This window comes from Erythranthe guttata, chromosome 14, assembly GCF_056151865.1.
Source record: "Erythranthe guttata isolate IM_541 chromosome 14, IM_541, whole genome shotgun sequence".
In the NCBI taxonomy this organism is placed as follows: domain Eukaryota; kingdom Viridiplantae; phylum Streptophyta; class Magnoliopsida; order Lamiales; family Phrymaceae; genus Erythranthe; species Erythranthe guttata.
This window is the reverse complement of record NC_142546.1, coordinates 20720515-20742341: the sequence shown is the minus strand read 5'-3', so window position 1 is coordinate 20742341 and position 21827 is coordinate 20720515. Positions and strand designations below refer to the sequence as shown.

Here is a 21827-nt window from a genome sequence, read left to right as displayed (position 1 = left end):
GATTTTTTCGTAAAACAATACATACTTGAGAAGGGTGATTGTAATTATCCAAGATGAGTTTTTTTTTTTCCCTGTAATTTAAGCTAATTACCTCATGGGTGGCTGTAATTTGCCATTATTATATTTCATAAGCCTGTATCTAAAACAATTACAATGTTTAGACTAAAATATTGACAATTAGTTGTAATACTATTTGACTTTATAATTAATTACAAGAGCTTCATGATTAACAGTGTCACTAGTAATGCACAAAACTTGTGCAAGACTAATCAGGATTATGTTGCTCACAAATTAAGCAATTAATTTAAAATTCATAGTTGATTCTTAATCTGTTAATTCTATAAAAAAATGTAGAGTTATTTATAAAAGATTAGATAACAATTCAAAATATTTGTTTATATTGCAATGGATATCATACAATGTACATATTCATCTGTTCATAGATCAAAAAATGATAATTTTTTTTATTCAAGATCCTATCTTTGAAATCACATCAAACAAATTGTTGTATCAGACTTCAAACCAGTTGACCTAATAGAATATTGGTCTCGATCAGTAACATATCAAGTTCAATCAAACTTATCAGACGAGGATCTGTTGTTTTGTTACTTACGCACAATTTTATTACATGATAATTATTAATTACTGTATGCAACAAAATTATGAATGTGGAGACCAAACTTTGTTTAAATCCCTAATTAAAAGATGAGAAAGCATAACTAATTAAGCAATGGAGCCCATAACCAAACATGTTTACTAGGAATATTTGTTACAAATAATCATTTCACAACTCCTTTATTTATTTCTTTCTTTCCTTCTTATTATTTTAAGCTAACACTAACATATTATTTTCACGCCCATCCCGGGCGTGTATGTGAGATTTGGGAGTTCGAGAGTTTAAGAGAGAGAACAATTTTTTGAATAAACGTTACTCGTAAAATTAGTCCCGTAAAATTTATTTCAGTATGACTATTAAAACCCTCATGTTAAAGTCAACTAATGCCAATTCCAAAATGTGAAGTAAGATATTATCACACCACACCAAAAGAGATGGCGTCCTAAATTTTCTAGTTAAATAAAATTCTTTCAGACAGTGAAATATAAACACTAGAATATACCAATAGAAAACATTCAATTATGCTCGCTTTCACATTTTATTTATTTATTTATTATTGGACGATAAGATGTCTTTCTCGAACATTACCAAATTAATAATGTGGTAGTTTTCAAGTTAATTATTTAAAAAAAAAAAAAAAAAAGAATTGGTACGTAGTGGTAATTTTGACAAGGGTGGAGTTGATGTGGAAAAACGTATGAGATCATCAAAGATTCTGCGTATATTTCCTGTCTGCCAAAAACTTTGAAAAAATATAACAATTTCTCCATTTTCCCAATGTTCCATCAAATCATATTCAATATATATATATATATATATATATATATATATATATATAAATTGTCGGCTAATTGAACTTGGAACTATGCAACAACGCCACTTTTTGTATCTTGTTTCTTGCTGTAAGAAAACATTACTCACACAAGCGAATGACCGTTTTTTAGATGCTACACACGGTAAACTTTACTGGTTAAAATAAGATCTCACTATACACGCATAGGTAATTACCCGCTTTTGCGCATGTGCATCCATATGTATATGCGCATATAGATATACGTGCAAAATTACATTTCATGACTTTAAAAATTTACCTTGAACACCTCCTCCTCCTCCTCCTCCTCCTATATACATATATATATATATATATATATATATATATATATATATATATATATATATATATAATGGCTCGGATGAAAATTGAGGTGCCTTGGATCTGTAGTTATCGTATAAAATGGATGAGCATCTGCAGATCAGCTCGGCATTTTCGACTGGGAAATGACAAGCAGTGATGACAGCTGGAACAGTCAAACTTAAAAGAATTACATATCCGGGTATGGAAATGGGATCGAGCAGCATACCGGGGTGTGATGCAAAACATAATTCCCGATATTCTTTGTTAGTTTTACATGATATGATTTTGACAATTGATTAATCTTTACAGGATTTATGAAAAATAAAATGGCATGATTTTCGAACACGATAATTCATGATATAATCGCAACATGTATGATTCAATCACTTAAGGATTGCTCATAAACAACATTTGATATGGAATCTATTTCTTGTAAATGGATTTTAATAACCAAGGTTCCAAGTACTGAAGAATCAGTTTTTCATGAGAAATTTATTAGTGAGACGATACCCGTTTTAAACTAATGTGCACATTTGAATATAAGATTGCCGAAAAGCAGTAATTTCAAACAAATCAAAGTGAGCACATACATACATACATACATACATACATACATACATACATACCTTAGTTCCAGCCACAATGGTACCGTTGAGAGGGTGAGCTACACATGCAGTTACACTTTCAGACAACGACAAAAATCTGTTTTGTTGCCTGTGCGGGCTGATTGCTTTGTCGGTGCTCTGTATATCCTCACTAGTAACGAGAAATTTGAAAATCAGCCCAAGTGTTAAATGACAAAATGTAATTCTAAATAACAACAAACTAAATTTAAATAAGCAAATTTGTTTACAAGCCTCAACTAAATACAATCTGACAACACAAATGCGTGAATAACTGATGAAGTCCTGAAAAAAAGACTATTACAGCATAAAAGTTTCAGGAGTTTCTTACTTGTAATCGACGTGACAATGGGAGGTCGAGTCTGGGTAGAAATCCAAAAGATAAATGCCATTGCTGGAAGATGATCCAACAACGTAAATCTGCACATAAACTCAAAAAAAAAAATTATACAATAAATCTACAAATAGAATCCACGGGGAGAGGATCTTCAAACCTAACACTTGCTTGATGAATGTTTTTATTTGAACATTCCTTGAAATGATTACATGTTTATAACGTTACGAAGCTAACATGGAAGTGAAAAGGAAAAGGCACTGTAACGAGATTCTATAGACTCTTTTGAATAAGACAAATCGTGAAAGCGAAAGAACAAGTTCGATTTGAAAAATAAAATCAGAATAACTTATATTTGTATTCGGTTCTTGAAATTGTCAGTATTCAGTAGATTAACAACTCTAAAGCATCCATAGACATTCTAAATGTCTACATCTCTAATTTATTCTATGTTGTTTTATTTTCATTCTCCTCCTGGGAATTAGTAGATTGCATGTCTCAAAAGAAATCAAACGTATTGATTTAATGACTTACCGAGTTCATAGGAAGCCAACATGGCTTTTTCGCGTATGAGAGATTCGCCAAATCATTGGGCTCATCCCTAATTCCTCAAATTAACACGAAGAGTAAGTTGACAACAGTCAGAAATGTTTAATGATTATTTTTCAAATAAGAGTCAAAATTAGGGAAGTTCAATGTACTTACAACCACGGGGGTGGAGGACAATGAATATGTGTCACTTGAAATTTGTTGGTGTCCAGAACACCTGACCTGGAACCAATTTGCAAAGCAAGAAAAGATGGACATGTCATTCCAAAAACAATGTAATCTTTTCGATCAGAAACATGAAGCTAAAGAATGTCTTCTACACTAAAAGATATTGAAAATCGCAGTTATTCATGAATGCTGCTATTTTTTTTAGAACAAAAAGATTACTAGAATATGCAAATATAATTCTGTTTCAAAAATTGAACATACTTCCCTTCGATAATGTTTACAACGAAAACCAGAGAAACAGTAGTAACATAAATTTGTAAACCCGTTATGAAGAAGAAAGCAACGTGTACTTTTTTTCAAAACTTACCATCCGTCATCAAGATGAAACGCCAATTGGTAAGGGCAAGATGGATCAATATCAATTGAGTGTATTTCCTTTGTAACTATATTTGATTGCGCCTGCAGAAAAAAGAGGATATGATGTCAACTGTGGCCAATAATGCCTAGAAGAAGCAATATGACCCTTGAGTAGAAAACGAGTCATCTGAAAAATTTAGTAGTTTATTATCTTAGAAAGTAGCACAATCATTAAAATTAGAATGTGGTGATTGCCGTAACATAATAAGGATTTTGTCAAAATCTGAACTGAAATGGCAGAATATTTGCACATGTATAAATTATCTGTTAGAACACAATAACACATAATCTGTTAACATGATATCTGAAATTAAGTTTTTTAAAACAAATGTACCGGTATCATACCTGCACCAGGTTTGAAATGCACAGAAAAATAGGAATTCTGTCTATAGCTTTCATGCAAAAAAGCACATCCCCGACATCAAACTATGCTACCGTAACACACCTCTCGATTATATAAAAAGATACTTAAGTAATGTAACTAGATGTATAAAATATTAAAATGAATAAAGAACGTAGAAAACTGTAAAAAAAAACTATGCCATGTTCAGTATAAACAGCAAAGTAAGAGACTGACCAGCAAATTAAGAGATAGGATTGCATACCTTTAAGGAAGATATTTTCTCAAACTCATGTGCCAACTTCACCGATGCCAAGGGAGAAAAAGATTCCTGAATAAGTGAAGTTCATGTTATAGCTAATATTTCATAATGAGTAACAATAAATGCTTTGTATAAGAAGATAGAACTCTCTCCACCTCATAACGATTGTCTATATCTCTTTTCTTACTGTCCCATTATCCTTTTCTAGTTACTAAATATTAAAAACAATTGATTTGATTGCTAAGTAGGACATCTCCTAAAGCTAAGAATTTCTACATTTCATTGTAATGTTATACAACTATTATAGAAAATTATGTATGCAAGATGTATTTATAGCATTATTGAATTTCACTTTTATAAACTACCATTTACAAAGAACTGAAATTTGCTAGAAAAAAAATTATGTTAAAATCTCTTTCTTTTTAGGAAAAGTCAATACAGACAGTCTCATACATGATGGTTTATAATTCATATTCATTAGATACAATTTAAATGTGAATCTTATTTAACTAAAACTTAATGCTGATTTCCACCTTTCATTAGACAATTCGGTCAAATCAGCGGGAAGAAACACTGAAATATTAATACCTCTTTATGGTTTCTGAAAGCAGTATATGATCTTCCTCCACGCATGTCCCACATAAATATATTCCCCTGCTTGCTAGCTCCGTAAACAATCTACTTGTTCAACAGAAAATATGAGACAAAGGTCCATCGCTATTGATGTAGATGGTTAGAAACTTTTCTTATTTTGTTTTCAAGCAACATGATTTGATTAAGAATTACCTCATTATCCCTACTAAATTTGATGCTATTAAGTGAGCAAGGAGAATTTGTTGTGAGTTCCAAACACGGGAGATCACCAACTCTTCTATCCCACACATTAATTACACCATTAGTATCAGAAGCGAGTAACCTATTAAGGCAGTATCAAGAAGAAGCACAGAAAGAAAATGAGAAGCTCCACCAACATAAACAACTGTTAGAAAACAAAATATCAAAATCTACAACAGTTAAACTTTCGACTTTTTTAAGCATCCTTTATTCAATATCTGTGTTACTAAATACCACGTTATGAAAGGTCTATGACCTTACTGTTTTATTAATATTCCTTTCTTCCATTAGGTGAAGGTTTTGTCCCATTACTTTCTTTCTTTGGTATTTCTTTTTGAAATCTTGAAACTTCCTCATATCTGTAGTATTTAGAGTTAAATGTCTCGTGTTCTAGATTCAACGTATACAGCATGGCCTTCCAACCAAAAAAAAATGTGAAAGTAAAAGAAATCCAAAGAAAATTGACTCTTGTAATAGACCTTGAATTGTCATCAGAAGAAAAGGCAATGTCAGAAAAGCCTCTGTGAACATTAATCCCATGAACAGTGATGTTGGGTCTCTTCCTGAGCACCTGCAATGAAGTACAAGAACACGAAAAGTTTAACACGTAGAAAGGTTGTATATCTACTTGGAAGAAGGCAACATAAAATGAAAATGAAAGATTTCCAATATGTAATATAACGGATTAATATACCTTCTCAAATTAATTCATATATATGTGCTCCATATTGAAAGGTTATCATGTAAAGGAGTTTAGTACCTATTTCGGCATTCATTTCAATGATTTCTTGTTTCATACAAAATGGATATTCTTTAACCTTAATATTTGACCCACATCTATACTAATGAAACAAAATTGAGTTTAAGCCAAGATGCAACTCCGGAAATATACTAACATTGTATCCGATTAAAAGTCATAGTGTACTAAAACATAGGGACCTTTCTAAAACTGTTTCATAGACAAGCACAGTTCTTCAGTAACTTAATGCAAAATATGCAAATCGGATTACAATTTGCTGTGTATATACGGATTTTTACTGAAGAAAGTAGAAAAATTAAAATTACTCACTTCAACCGGTTCAGATGAGATATACCCAATGTCAAAAATATGAACTTGACTGCTTTTCATTGAAGTACATGCAATCTGTGATGAAAAAAACAATAACAAGTTAAAATGTGAAGCAACAAGGAATAAATATGTTAGACAGTTGGCAATTATCGATAAGATAGTAAATGGTTTGAACGTGGTACTCTTTCTTCAAATAGTAAATTAGGTAAATGAAGCTCATGAATAAAGTGTCAAGCGGCAACACTCATCGATATTGCAATACTCACATCATACATAAAATGATCTAACAAAGTAGGCTGCAAAATGCCGAGCACTTTATTAAAAATGACATGCATAATGAAGAAAAAATCAGACCTCATCTTGATTGGCGAGGTTCCACCGAATGACGTCGAGTTGTTGGCCCGTAGATATGTGCAGTAACTGCTTTGTTTCATCTTCTTTAAAATCTAAAGGGTATATAACCATTCAAAAGAATTAGTATATGAACAATATTATAGCTCCTTTGGTGCCATGATGGTAAATAACCATATCACAGTGAGATAACGGAGAATATTGAAATTACAAGAAAAAAAACTTAAAACTCTTACATAATAATCTTCTAAACTATAGACTAATATATTTAACGAATACCCAATCAAATTTCATGCTGATAGTTAGACTCGTTGATATTTGTAGCACCACAAGAAACTAGAAAGCAAAGTGAAAGTTTTATTTCTTTGTTATTTTTCCATATGGACTACATGAATATGGATACTGGTAGCAAACTTTCTACATGAAAAAAAAAATAAAAAAAACAAACAAACAAACAGATATTCCAATTTCTGAAGGGAATAAAGTGCCCCAACCCACAAGTCACAGCATGTTTAAGCATAGAAGCTGAGGCTAGATAGTAGTAAACTTCTTACACGTCTAATTAAAGGGTCAAACAACAAAACATCCATACAGTAATACTGCATCACCGTGTCTCAAGATGAATTTGTATGTACTCCGACTGATCCAATTTTTATGTACAATTACAATTGTTGATTCATGTTGGAAATGTTTGCCATTCTAAGTGTAAAAGAAAATGCACTCAACCATTATAGTATCCTTCTATAACAGTCGTATCGTTATGCACCAAATGATCAGCAAAACTTTGTTAAAAAATACAGAGAAAAGAAAACGAAGCAAAATTCTGATTGATATGATTCATTACCTGGGCATTGAATATTATCAAAGTCATGCACAGTTAAGCACCCTGATTTTGTTACTGATGCCAAGTACACACCCTACGAAAACAAGCAATAATACATAAATAAATGAGTTCTCCAATAGTGTCGACTAAAAATACATAAAAACCATCTATCGTAATCAGAAAACAATGTGATGCACGCCATGAATTTTTATGCTTCCACTACATCAACCTCAGAAAAACAGCAAACTAATTCCACTTTTAAAAAATATTTCCATGACTACTTTTTAGCTAGTTTTGATTAGAAGCAATTTCAGTGCCACCAAGGAGATGATTGATCACCTTCTTAGTAATATACTACGTATCTCAACAATACCAAACCCTTATCCTTAATGCAACAACTAGTCATGACCTAGTTAGTACAATCTGAAATGATACAACTGAAGAAATTTAAAACATCGAAGAAACATTAATAAACAGCAGTCAACTAATGAATCAACGGTAGAATAATTCTTACTCCATTAAATTTGTTCAGATCCGCACTTAAGGGTTTATCTGTTGCTAACCACAGCTCTGCCTGTTATCAAGTATGTTGTCTCTTTATTTTTTGATTTAATTTTTTCGCATGAAGTGAGCAAACTAAAAGGCTAAAGGGCTAGAAGAGAATAAGGCCTCATTTCCTTCAAATAACTTACTCTTCTTTATGAATCGCTCGTCTATCCTACACTATCTTTAACAAGCATTTTAATAGTTAAATTATGTGAGACAATGATTTCCTAGTTCTTCAATAAAGTCACTAACCAAATTGCTATTTAGCATAGCTAATTAAGCGAAAATGCTAATTCACAAACCAATTATTTAAAAATAAATCAACCAATAAGCAGTTTCCCGTCACCTTGGAGTCAAATTCAAGTGATGAGACACCCTGGCTGAAAAAAAAACCCAGAAAAAACAAAATCAGAGTGAGATGCATACACCTTAGCTCAATCAAATAAAACCTATTTTCAGAAAAAATATGTGTGTACATATAAACGGAGAAGCATTGAATAAGAAAGGAAAACCAACCCTCTAGCTGTACTCGGGCTATCGTTCAATCCGTGGTGGATAAACCAATCAACCTGTCGAAAAGACATAACTCGGTAAATTACGAACATGGTTAATAAATGCCATCAATAATCATAACATATAAAATTCCAAAAAAACGAAAATCAAAAAGGGATATGTCAATAAGAATTCCATACGTGGGTCTGGCATGGTTGTCCATTGACATGATATCTATGAGGAAACACTCCAACCTTTTTATTCAGATAATAAATGTAAAATTAATTAGGCGCAATAACAACAGTGAATTCACTAATTTGCAATTAATAGCAAACAAAATGACAAATAAACTAATACTAACCTCGGAATATGATTGAATTATGAGACTAGATAGATAGTGCCGATAATTAGGCTCGAATTTTCCGTTTAATTCGACGAGACTTCTCTTCCATGGACGCCTGCAGAAATTCCACTGCCTTGTTAAATTATAACCTATAAACAAGCAAAAAGGAAATTTCAAATTAGGGTTTCGGATGATTACCTTTTGACGGATTTGAGTTTCTCGGTGGGTGGATTTACAGGTGCTAAATATTTTTCCATGGATTTTACGCACGCGCAGAGCTCTCGCTCGTTCCTGGGTTTTTCTTCTCCCACTGAAATGAAACTAGTACCATCGGTTTCCCGCCATTTTCTTTAGCCTTTCTGAGATGTACGGCTATGATACTCTGATTGTCCTGCTCTAATAAAATAAATAAATAAATAAATGGAAAAAAAGGAAATATTATTGGGCTGTGTTTGCAAATTGGGCTTTTTTAATAAGTTATACAGATCCAGAAGTTCTTATTCGTTAAATCTTTTTTGGGTTCAACTCGATAAATTAATAATTTTATTTAAATGATAATTTCTCCCGGTCCGGCTTGTAGTAAATTATTATCTCCCTAAATTAATTGAATTTTGGTATTCACGACTGTATTAATTTATCAATGTTCAACTGTAAGTGTTGTATGTTTTTTTATGAAAGCGAGATGATAATTTCATTGGTTAGGATCATAATTCATGACATCACAAATTTTAAAAATATTATTGTTCGACATTTTTTATTTTTTTTTCCGTATATTTGGTTCATGTAAACACTGAGGTTTATTTTTTCAATATGGCAATTAATCAAAATGAAAGGAATTGATAATTTATTTTTTGGTTTTATAAATAAAGTAAATGATGGATGAAACTAGATGTGGAAATCGGACGCAACAGATCGAAAATAGCTTTTTCGAAAAAAAAAATCATTTTATTTCGAAAGTTAAAAATGGGTTCCGATTCCCATTTTTAAAAAAACCGGAATTCAAAAATTTATTCCAATTTGGGAATGTCTCGAAATTTCGGACATTGCATTGATCTAGAATTTCTCGTTCCGAGTTTGGATATAATGGGGATTTTCATAAAAAAATCATTTTTTTTTCCAATTTTTCCAACGAAATGCAATAAAACCACATGTAGAAACAACAAAATACAACACAGAGTTTCTTAAAAAAAATAAAACACAAAGATTTATAGACCAATTATTTTTTTCTAGTATTTTATTTTACTTGGTCCCAATTGGGTATTTATATTTATTATATAAATATATCATAAATTATATTACGGAATTATAAAATATATCATATATTACTTTCTATATATATATGTGTGTGTAAAGAGATATTATCGAAAGGTGGTACAATATTTATTATTTATAATTGAGTTTGATTAAACCTAGGAAATTCGTTGAACCCGTGAAAAATGAGATGGAAGTAGTCAAGTTTATAGGCATGCTTGTCATGAAAAGCTATATATATATATATATATATATATAGTGAGGATGAACACAAAACAATAGGAATATACTTTTGGCATTACCAAACAATCAAGACACGACAAATGCCTACTAAATATTCGAAACAACATATTTTCCCCTTCTTACTTACTTTTTGCTTTTGGAAAAATCTCAGATTAATTAATCTCTAAGTTTAGAGCATCTCCAAGGTTAAGAGTTATAATTGGAGATGCTATATCTATAATAGCTAATCAATAGTGTTATACCATCTCAATTTTTACTATCATACTCCAATCATATCATTTAAAATTTAGCATTTTATTATATTTTATTAATTTTCAATTATTTTATGGATTGATATTTGTAAATTATATTTGTTATGTTATATATATATAATTTAAAATAAATAGTTATTAATTTATTAATAAAAATATCTTTTATAAATTTGATAATGAATCAAAATTCAAACATTGATAGTTTATAAAAAATAATTAAAATTCATATGCCAAAATTAGATTTACAGCACATGTCTTTTATAAATAAACAATTGAATATAATTACCTAAATAAACAAATTAAACCTAATAAGTGGAAATAAATATTTTCTAGAATCAAAAGAAAAAAATTATCAAATACACAAAATGTCAGACATGGGCTTTGGTCAGGATAGTACTTTTTATGTATTATTTTAATATTATCTTCATTTAGCTTTCATGTACTGTAAATGGTATATTTAGCTGGTGGAGGATTGATTTTACCTGCCAAGCAATAATTTAACTTCTCCGTTGGAACATGTTTTTTTGCTCACAAATGCTATATGGATGGATTTTTAGCTGATACCATCCCAAAAGATGGATGGTTGGAGATGCTCTTATTATTAAGAATGATAATTGAAAACCATGCAATTAATGCAATCACCAATTCCCCAAAACAAATAACAAATAAAATAAAATTAAGGGGTGGTGTTCTTCACCCGCATCCACCAAATTACGAGTCAAGATTGAAACCCAGTATTTGAATGCTTTTCGTCTTTAATTATAGTGGCAAAACAGTAAATTGCTAATCGACAATCAAAGAGACAATGCTGACCTATATAAAGTTTCTCTTGTGCTTCGCCCCAAAGGTACAAGAAACTTTGGTTTTGTAAATGATATACTTGATGAAATATAACGGGTGATCTGGACCATTGATTTACATATAATAAATAAATAAATAAATAAAAAAGGAAAATCGGTATATTGAATAAGGGGCAGTTGTTTTCTTTAGTTATTTCACAATTAAGCAAATTTTAGTTCAAATTTGCTAGCATTTCACCCATAAATTACACAATTCCCCAAGCACAAACAAGTTGTAATTATTCCTGAGTATCTCATGAAAAAATGGAATAATGCCAAAATAAATAAATTAAAGTTTGTTAATTGAAGGTACTTAGCGGCAAAGGTTCTTTAATCTTTATAGCAGCTAGGGTTTTGTGAACAATTATTTGGGTGCATAAAACAAAATTATTGGATGCAAATTGCAATTGCTAAACTACCCTAACCTATCAACCACCGATTATTACTTATTAACTATTCACTACCGGGCATGGCTATACGGTTATTGAGATGCTATACTACACCAGATAAATGTGTGATTATGTGCAGATCAATGATTGATAATTATTCGGTGTATTTTATCGGGTGCAACATTAAATAAACTGGGCTACACATACCAAACCAGGGATGAGGGGATCAGATTTATTTATCTTGACGAAATTAATAAAATTGATTGCATATCTTATCGTAATTATAAAAATAATAAACTTTAGGGCGACAGTAGAAGAAAAACCTAATGGTATATATATTTGTATTTTTTTTTTAAATTATCTCTTCTAATTTTTTGAAATTTAAAATTATATTGCGTCGAACTTTAATCTCCTATTTTCAGCTATTTTTCTTTAATCGTTTCGTAATGAAATATTTGAGTCTATATCATTCATAATAAATCGGATAGCAAATAGTTATGGAATCCTAATTCACTACAAACATATATAATTTCTTTTCTTCTAATTAAATTTTCTTATTAATAACACTCACCAACTTAAAATCCTTCATCCAGGATTAGAAAGGGCAAATGAAGATATTCTATACCGACACAATCTTCCTAAACTTAGAGAAATTTAATTTTGAATATTGAATATTATATTGCTCATATTTGTATTATATATATCAATAATATATAAACAAAACTCACGAGCCAAATCTCAGCTATTACAAAATGAGCATATTTTTTCCTATTACTTGTTATTGTCATGGATTTTAAATATTTGTTTTTTAATTTTAAAATATTATACCGTACAACATCGCACGTGAAGAAATACTAGCGTTTGATTAAAATTCGAGACATTTGTATGTGTATGGATAGGGAGTGAATTTGACAGAACTAACATGTAGCACACCCTAACATTGCATTATTAATTTCCTTTTATAACTGATAATGATCCAAATTATTACAATAATGTTGGGACAAGTAGCTAGAAAAGCCTTAACAACTGCCTGCAATCTAGTCAATTATCTCAAAAGCAAAATAAAAATAAATAAATAAAAAGAAAAAGATTAGGATAAGGTGTGATGAGAGTGGAATGTCAATGAATTGTTGAACTGTCTTAAAAAAAGATGACTGTATATGTTAAGAAAAGATTGTTAAAAGTTTTATGCATGCATTTCCCAGCTTTCTGCTTACCTTATAAAAAAGAAAACACCTTTTTCTGTGTTTTTTCATGACTATTTAAATTGTATTTTAAGTTCAATAATTTATTTCAAATTATTATTTTTAATTAAATATAAATATATGGTATAATAAGACCATGTTTTATATTAGATATATGATGTATCATCAAATATTAAATGTTCGAATGAATTAAGGGTCTTACCCTCAAGCACTAGATTGCAAAATGAAAATAATATGATATTCATGATGAAAACCAAAGATAGACGGAATTAGCCCTTCTGGAAAAATTCCGATTTTTTTCGAAAGTGAAAAACTAGTTCCAATTCCATTGCAACAAAATCGAAAAAATTGGAAATTGGAACAAAAGAACTTGTTCTAAAAATCGGAAAATTTCGGATCGAAAACAGCGGAATTCGGAAATTTTCAATTTTTGCTCACCTTAAATATAAAATTCATAATAATATTGATATTTTAATTGTAATATTCGAAAAAAAAAGAAAAATTGGAATTTTTTAGAATTATTTTCTGAACTTTAATCGAATCGGAAATCGAAATCTTGTATATATTCAAATTCTGGTTGAAATAATTTCGGAAAAATTGGAAGTCGCAATTTCGGAATTGGCATTAAAATTTATTGTTCCAAAATTGGAAATTTTGGATTCGGCATTGGCGGGAATCGAAAATTCCTTACTAATTTCCCTAAATAATATGTATGAAAGGCAGTCGAATTTATCAAAGCACACCTAAATGTTATAATTAAATTAGGCATAACTGTTAAGTGTATATTTATACACTTAATTGTACCTTTTAATTGGAGCTTTTGATGTGTTTTTACGATAATTGGTGCTTAATATGGTTATTATTTGTATTTTATGTGCAAATTGAAGAATTGACAACTTTTGGGGTGAAAACTGCAAATTCGGAGAAAAAGTGGGCCAAAAGTGAAATAATCAGAATTCAGAAGATTTGAAGACCGCGCGGCCGTGCGGGTTTTAAGCTTATATTTCACACGGCCGTCCGGATTGACGTAGGGGCGCAGTGAAGGAAGTTTAATTACACAAGGAAACCCGCCCTATTATATTTTTGCACCCTATTTAAAGGCCAAAAGCACACAATTAGATGGATTTTTTATCTTTTACCTTTCATCTTTAATCTTTTGTTTTTATTTTTCATCTTTCTACACGCAATCAAGGAGTACAAGAACGAAGACGAAGACTTGACGACTCTTCATCATAGTTCTCCTCTTTTATTGTTATTTATAGCTTTTATGATTTTTCGTATTTTTATTATGCTTTTCGTAGAGAACATGAGTAGCTAAGTTTTTATTCTAGGATTTTATTGGAACCCTATGTGGTAATTCGAACCTATTTTTTTACTTTTATGCAAGTTTAATTCTTCGATTATTTCTTCTATCTTGATCTTATTTAGCGCATGAACGTAGCTAATTTATGTTGCTATTTGTTATTGTTAGAATTGATTGACAGATCGTTTTAATAATTAGAACAGGGATAGAAGAGCCTTCGAGTAGTTTTTCACCGAATGTGTGTGTTAATTGCATGTATTATCGTAGACATACAGATAATACCTTAGGTAGCCGTTTACGAGACTTGTTATTTAATGCTTTATTTATACTAGGTTTGCATAGACATATAGTGAATCTTTTATGAATAATAGGCTTATAACGCAGCGACAGCTGGTTATGAGTAATTTCGTGTCTTGGGTTAATAATCAGAAATCGTAACTTGCATGATAGGAGATTAATTGGGTGAAGAATTATCGCATAGGGGGAAGATAAAATCCTAGATCCGTTTTATATTGATATTTTCTCGTGATTAATTGCTTTCTTAATTATTTTAATTTAATTAGTTAATTAATTTGACAACCTTGCGTAGGCTGGATAAAAATCACAATTGTTAGGATTTGGTACTTAGGATTAAATAATTTGCGTATTTCCTGTGGGATCGACATTCAACTCTCACGAGCCTACTTTACTACTTGTTTGCGATACGTACACTTGCGTGTTGGTATTTAGCACCCAACAATAACACTAGATGACTAGAATGGATTTAGAATAAAATAATTATTATATATTAAAAAAACATTTTCCCAAAGAAAATAACGTAAAGGGTAAACCACTTTGTGCATGTGAAGGTTGACAAAATAGTGGTTGCTTTTTGGGGGAGTGGTTAATTAAGAAAGTTGGTATAATTAATTATAATTAATTAATTAAAATAAATTTGCTTTGCCAACAGAGTAGTTAAGGGGAGCCACCAGCCTATGAACATTCTATAATCCTACCTGGAATTCCATATATATGACGTTATTGATAGGATCGGCAATTATGTCAGGCCTAACTGAAACTCAATGGCTCAATCCAATTATATTAGAGTCGATCCTAATTTTTAGTGAGTCACACCGAATTTGAGCAATTTTATTAAACTCAATTCATTTATGAGCTGAGTTTTAGCCTACTATGCCTCAATTCAAATAAGGTCCTCCTGATTAAATTAATAATTAAATATATAATATATTTATTATTTAAAAAATATGGCTCAAGATATAAAATATATATCATAACAAATTCATATATTTAAAATACACATGTTGATAACTTCAATTTTTAGAACTATTTGTAATTTTTGCCTTTTCTTAATTTAATTTTATTATTTTTAATTTTCACTTGTGTCATGTGGGCAGAGAAGAAAATGAAAATACATAAGGAATTGGAGTTTTCAGTCCCTACATCACCTCTTTCAGCCAACTCTTCAATTTGGACAGCTCCATAGCCATGGACCATTGCCCTAATTGCTCTCTCTTATTTTACATATATTCATTTTTTATTAAATTTATATTATTATTCCCTATTTCTAGTCCTTGAAAATGTTACATTTATCATTTATTGAATAATACAATAATGTGACGATTATAGGAAAATATTTGTTTTAATTTGAAGATGCTACATACGGTGAAATACATCGGGTAATTCTACACATAGTATGACACACACATCCATGTGTATGTGTATCCATGTATATGTGTGCTTAGTGAATATTTATTTGTATAAATCAGTGGTGCAAGACCAGCCAATGTATTTCACTAGGTGTAGCATCTCATATATCGGAAAATATTATATGTTACATAGTTATTTTCCATATTTTTTTTGACTTCGAAAATAAATAAGTTGCATGTAATAATATATTAACTATTTATGTCATGTGCACACTAAATGTATTTTGTTTTAAGGCCAATTACAACTACAATCATTGTGGCCATATATCACTTTATACAAGTGAAAGAGGAACACTCCTATTTTTCATGTGTCTTATTTGAAAAATGTAGACAAAGCATGACAAATTATATGATTACTATGTTTTCTCATGTTCCATTTGAAATTTGAACTATAGTCCAAACCCATGATGCCATCCAATATCTAATAGGAAAATAAAATGATGAGATACATAGAAAATTAATATGGTAAAATCTTCATATATATATATATATATATATATATATATATATATAGAACGAATAGTTCAAATTCATAATAATAAATCCATCAGACTTGTTTTCGTATGAATCTAGTATGTGATACGTTTCAAATCGTAAACTCTCATCATGACTAAGTTTTCCTTAGTCTTGTGATAAGTAATTTGAATTCATCTCACTTGGAGTTATTTAAAATTTCTTCATGAAATCTTCCCATTCAAATTGAAATGCAAAAATTACTTCAAATTAACAAGCAATATGATTGTTCAATTTCATGTACATAGATTGTACAATCATGGCTAACATTTATACACACACACACACTGGATTTTCCCTTGAGATGTTAATGGTGGGACACAATTAGAATATGCAATTATGGAACAATATAAATATGTCAAATTATCACTAAAATAGTATTTTGCTCATAATGTATAATGTGCATGAACAATAACAATTATGATTCATATTACCAAAAAAAAAAAAATTACGAGGGCAATTTGGTAATAAACCACATTGTCATGCCCTTGAACAAAAAGCAGGTAATAAAACTAACACAAAAACTTCACATGCACTCATTCCAATTATTATTCTTCCTTCACATAATTTACAAAGACAAAAAAATCATTCCATTTTGGATATTACCAAACGCAATTTCTCTCTCTCTCTCTAGTTTCTCTCTCTAGAAGAAGAAAAAGTTTACTTGGTTCTCCAGAATCCATCGCTGGATATGATATATGATCTACTCGTCTGTACAATCCCTAAATCCAACCGTTGGATTCCTTTCTCCCCCATCACTTTTGTTGTTTTCTTCCCTATTGTGAATCTGGATAAAACACACACACACACACACAGTGTAACTAACTACTACTACTACACTTTCTCTACGACCTTCGTTCTGAGCTGAAACATATATTTTAATTTATTTTTTGTTTATGCACGTTTTGCTCCGTCGTCTATGGCGGATATCTATCGAGAACACGGCGACATCGGGAACAGTGGCCACGGCAACGGTGAAATTAGCCGGCACGAAATTCAATCCGCCATTGCCAAAGCTGTGGAGCTCAGAGCTCTCCACGCCGCTCTGATGCTGGGAAACAGCCCCGCCGCCGCCGCCAGTATCAGATTCCCGTCTCCTTCCCCAATTTCTCGCCATGCTTCGCATTTATCTGCCCAGGATTACCCTGTTTTCACCCCTGTAAGTATTCCCCCTTTCCCTATTTTTTTTTTTTTTTTTTTTTGTAAATTAAACAATTGATTAATCAAGTAATTAGGTTTGATTTTCAGCTCCATTCTGAGATTAATTTGTACCTCTTCACATTAATTAATTTAAGCTATAGAATAATATAATTCAGTTTCTGTGGCTGCTGAATTAGGCGATTTTCATTTATTATTGTACCATTAACTGCAAGTTTTCTTCAATGCTGAACTGACATATCCGGAATGTTCTACAGAGTTACGACGACGAACCGTTGCCGGGATACCAACAGCAAATTGCAGCGGAGAACCGAAACTACTCCGAGAGTTGGGGGGCCCACACCTTAGACGAAACCGATTACAGAACAACAAATGGATCTTCGAGAAAAGCATTCCCGTATTCGGATTCGACCAACTTCGATCCTCATGTATGCCCTGCAGCAGAAGATCAAAACTCCACAGTAGGTTCTAATGCTTATAACAACAGCAGCAACACTAATGCTGCTCTTCACAAAGCTTCGCCGGGTCCCGATTATTATTCCAAGTCGAGGCGAAATAGCATGGGCGACATTCAATCGATTTCGTCCTGCAACAATTGCAAGCCAGCTGTAATAATAAGTGCCGATCCGGACGGGCTCCACAAGAACGGTAGAAAATCGAACATTGTTGTTCCGTTAACGGATTCGCACTCATCTCTTCACCCACAGCCGAGAAACAAGGGGCTCGGACTCTCGTGGCTGTTCCCTAATCTGAAGAAGAAGAAGAACAAGAACAAGAATGAAGATTATTCGCCCTCGGAAGAATATTATCCACAAATTCTCAAGAAAGAGCTAATGGAAGCGAACGAGAGCAGAGATGCGGCTTTGAATGAGGTTTCGGAAATGAGGTCTTCGTTATCGGAGCTTAATCAGAAGCTGGAGTATCTCGAGACTTACTGCGAAGAACTCAAGAAGGCCTTAAAACAAGCCGTGCAATTCAAGATTTCCGATCAATTGCCCGTCGAAAAGCTCGTAAATATTCCTCACAAGAGTGGAAATGGGGAAAACTCGATGCCCGTGAGCGAGGAAGTAATGGTTGAAGGGTTCTTGCAAATAGTATCGGAAGCGAGATTATCGGTGAAGCAATTCTGCAAGACTCTAATCGGACAAATCGAAGAAACGGACCCCACTTTAATCGACAACTTGAACTCGCTCCTTCAACCGTACAAACTGTCCCTCGACTCGAAATACTCGAAAGCAGTGCTGTACCATTTGGAAGCCCTCGTAAACCAGTCGTTGTACCAAGATTTCGAGAACCCCATTTTCCAGAAAAACGGGGCAACAAAGATACTGGACCCGCAGCAAGACCGCTTAGCCCGATTCCAATCATTTGTTGCTTTGAGGAATCTCAGTTGGAACGAAGTGTTGAGAAAAGGGACCAAGTGTTACAGTGAGGAGTTCAGTAAGTTCTGTGATCAGAAGATGAGTGGGATCATCGGGTGTCTAGGGTGCACTAGGCCGTGGCCGGAGCAGCTGCTTCAGGCGTTTTTCGTCGCGGCAAAATGCATATGGCTGCTCCATTTGCTGGCGTTTTCGTTTAATCGGCCTTTGTGTATTTTGAGAGTCGACGAGAATGCGGTTTTTGAAGGGAACTATATGGAGGATGTTTTCGGTGATAGGCAAAGAACACAGGGTGCTCCGAGCAGGGTGAAGGTTATGGTGATGCCTGGTTTTTATGTGCTGAATACAGTGCTTAGGTGCAAGGTTCTCTGCAGGTACAAATCTGTTTCCTAATTAGAACTACTGTCATTTTTTCTTATTAATTTTTATTTATTTATTTTAGTTTTCATTGTAATTTCTATTTTGTTGTTGAATATTTATTTATTGCTTAGAAGGCTTGTGTTTAGGTTTATGAAAAATATGAAAATGTATGTGGCTTTATTTATTGTACATATGTGGGGAATTTCTAAATATTTTTTTTCGATAAGTTATTTGAAACCATTCCCCAATACCAGAGGTTAGAAATCGGAAGGATCGAATCGGAATAATGATATTCGATAAAATTCTAATTTTTTTTTTTTTTTTTTCCGAAAGTGAAAGCCAACACTATTAGACACTATTAGTGCAGGACAATCATGTGGTGGGTGGGCCTAGTGGCAATCACATGTAACAAAATTAGATAAGGCCCAAAAATGGTAATGGGCTCATCATGTTATTCTTTTTGTTTTTCATATTTTACTATTTAAAATTTTAACTATATATTTAGTTTAGTCCATTTTCATCACAAGTATATTTTACTTTTATTGTCAAAATTGATCTTAAAACCCACTCATTTCTCATTTCCTGCACATGCCAAATTTGTTCAGAGTTCAATTTTATTTGGCTATTGCAAGTTTGTCATACATCATTTATACCGACGTAGAGCGAGTTAAGTTGAAAGTTTACCTAGTGAATTTATATACTTAATAGTTAATACTTGATTCCAGAATCTTTTATATATATATATATATATATATATATATGATGTGGTAAATATCGTTTATGTTTCAATAATATCATATCAATTTTACACGTCATTTTCCTAGTCAAAATTCGAGTGAGCGACGTATGCATAAATCAATAAATATTCCCACAACTTTAATATTTTGAACGATCAAAATGTAACTCATTGGCGAAATTTTGTCACCCGATACCTAATCTAGCTAATTCAAGTGGAATTGAAAAATTAACTCAAAGGGCTACAATTTTCGTAGTCTCAGTATTACTAAAATCAGACTAGAAAAGGATCATAATCATGTTCAACGTCAAAAACGGGAAAACACCGATTCTCTCCCTTACGATCTCATCATCCGCTTAGTCGAAGCCACCCCTTCTCTCATACCCCCTTTCCGAGCACTACTCTCCCAATTGATCGACGCGCACGGTGGCCAAAAGCCACCCTGAGTCATATCGGACTTCATGTTTGGATGGGCAGCTGACGTGGCCCATGAATTCGGTGTTTTCCATCTGATTTTCAGTCCCACCGGCGGGTTTGGGATGGCTAGTTACTGTTCGGCGTGGCTGAATTTACCTCACAGGTTCACTCGCGCCGCGGAGTTTCTGCTCCCCAATTTTCCCGAAGCTGGAACAATTCATGTTACACAATTGACCCCTGCTATGTTGGCTGGAGGAGACAACAACCCGCTCACCATCTCCCAGCACATGAATTATCAGTTATGGCTGAATTCCGACGGTCTTCTTCTCAATACCGTTGAAGAGATTGACAATCTTGGATTAACGCACTTCCGGCGTAAATTAGGGCTTCCAGTTTGGGCAATCGGGACTCTATTCTTATTGGAAGAGGACAGAGCAAGGTTGACAACTATAAATATCTTTCGGCTCACAGAGCACGATCTCAGCTTCACAAATAACGAAACTAGCCAAAGCGCTAGACGAAATTCGCCAGAGTTTCATATGGGTAGTGAGGCCGCCGCTAGGATTCGACATAAAAGCAGAGTTCGTGGCGGAAGAATGGCTGCCGGAGGATTTTTTTTGCAGAACATCCGCCAAGAAAACCGAGGGTTGATTATATCAGCAAATGGGCCCCACAACTGAAGATTCTTGCTCATGAAACCGTGGGTGCGTTCATCAGCCATTGCGAATGGAATTCTTTGCTCGAAGCGACAAAATACGGGGTGCCGGTGATTGGTTGGCCGATGGGAGCCAATCAATTCTACAGCGCAAAGTTCTTGGTCGAAGAGGCCGGAGTTTGCATTGAAGTTGGTAGAGGGACGAAATTCGACGTCCCGAAGGAAGATATTTTGGAGAAGATACAAATGGTGATGGGCGAAAACGGAGATGGAATAAGAAAGAGATGTGTTGAGATCAAGAATATTATTACAAATGCCATTAGAGATGAAAAGAGTTACAGGGGATCCTCTGTTAAAGCTGTGGTAGAATTCTTTACTGCTGCATTATTTAGGAAGGGGAAGATAATTTGAATGCAGTGCTTAATTATGTGCCGATAAACGTAATCAAGAGTGTACAGCCTAGTTAATGACCAGAAATCGAAACACCAAACAGTCTCAAAATTCTCGACTTTGCAGTACA

At 32.7% G+C, this 21827-nt stretch overlaps 3 protein-coding genes across 3 annotated transcripts; 2 read left to right on the top strand and 1 right to left on the bottom strand.

Moving 5' to 3' along the window:
- Nucleotides 1-1480: 1480 nt before the first annotated feature.
- LOC105950245 (Transducin/WD40 repeat-like superfamily protein) lies at nucleotides 1481-9288 on the bottom strand. Its single transcript, XM_012973594.2, has 18 exons — nucleotides 9101-9288; nucleotides 8921-9017; nucleotides 8760-8813; nucleotides 8584-8636; nucleotides 8414-8447; nucleotides 7543-7615; nucleotides 6702-6793; nucleotides 6348-6422; nucleotides 5758-5849; nucleotides 5231-5360; nucleotides 5033-5122; nucleotides 4448-4513; nucleotides 3793-3884; nucleotides 3414-3479; nucleotides 3243-3309; nucleotides 2706-2794; nucleotides 2378-2507; nucleotides 1481-1914 (listed from the first exon to the last, which is right to left on the bottom strand). The coding sequence occupies exons 1-18, from the start codon at nucleotides 9157-9159 to the stop codon at nucleotides 1870-1872; spliced, it is 1404 nt and encodes a 467-aa protein (XP_012829048.2). The 5' UTR covers nucleotides 9160-9288; the 3' UTR covers nucleotides 1481-1869.
- Nucleotides 9289-16967: 7679 nt separating this feature from the next.
- On the top strand, nucleotides 16968-19725 carry LOC105950215 (hypothetical protein). The gene is made up of 2 exons (XM_012973557.2): nucleotides 16968-17761; nucleotides 18018-19725. The coding sequence occupies exons 1-2, from the start codon at nucleotides 17522-17524 to the stop codon at nucleotides 19530-19532; spliced, it is 1755 nt and encodes a 584-aa protein (XP_012829011.2). The 5' UTR covers nucleotides 16968-17521; the 3' UTR covers nucleotides 19533-19725.
- Nucleotides 19665-21827, top strand: LOC105950135 (UDP-glycosyltransferase 92A1). The gene is given in 5 exon segments (XM_012973451.2): nucleotides 19665-19685; nucleotides 20475-21103; nucleotides 21105-21264; nucleotides 21267-21305; nucleotides 21308-21827. Coding segments are annotated over 5 exon segments (1260 nt in total). The 3' UTR covers nucleotides 21719-21827.

Bases quoted from the DNA above. Each gene is read 5' to 3' on its own strand.
- LOC105950215 (XM_012973557.2), top strand. From the start codon at position 17,522: ATGGCGGATATCTATCGAGAACACGGCGACATCGGGAACAGTGGCCAC. The intron at 17,762-18,017 runs GTAAGTATTCCC...AATGTTCTACAG, and splicing joins ATTACCCTGTTTTCACCCCT to AGTTACGACGACGAACCGTT.
- LOC105950245 (XM_012973594.2), bottom strand. From the start codon at position 9,159: ATGGAAAAATATTTAGCACCTGTAAATCCACCCACCGAGAAACTCAAA. The intron at 8,448-8,583 runs GTTGGTTTTCCT...TTTTTTTTTCAG, and splicing joins AGCCCGAGTACAGCTAGAGG to CCAGGGTGTCTCATCACTTG. The intron at 6,423-6,701 runs GTCTGATTTTTT...TTTTCATCACAG, and splicing joins ACCTCGCCAATCAAGATGAG to ATTGCATGTACTTCAATGAA.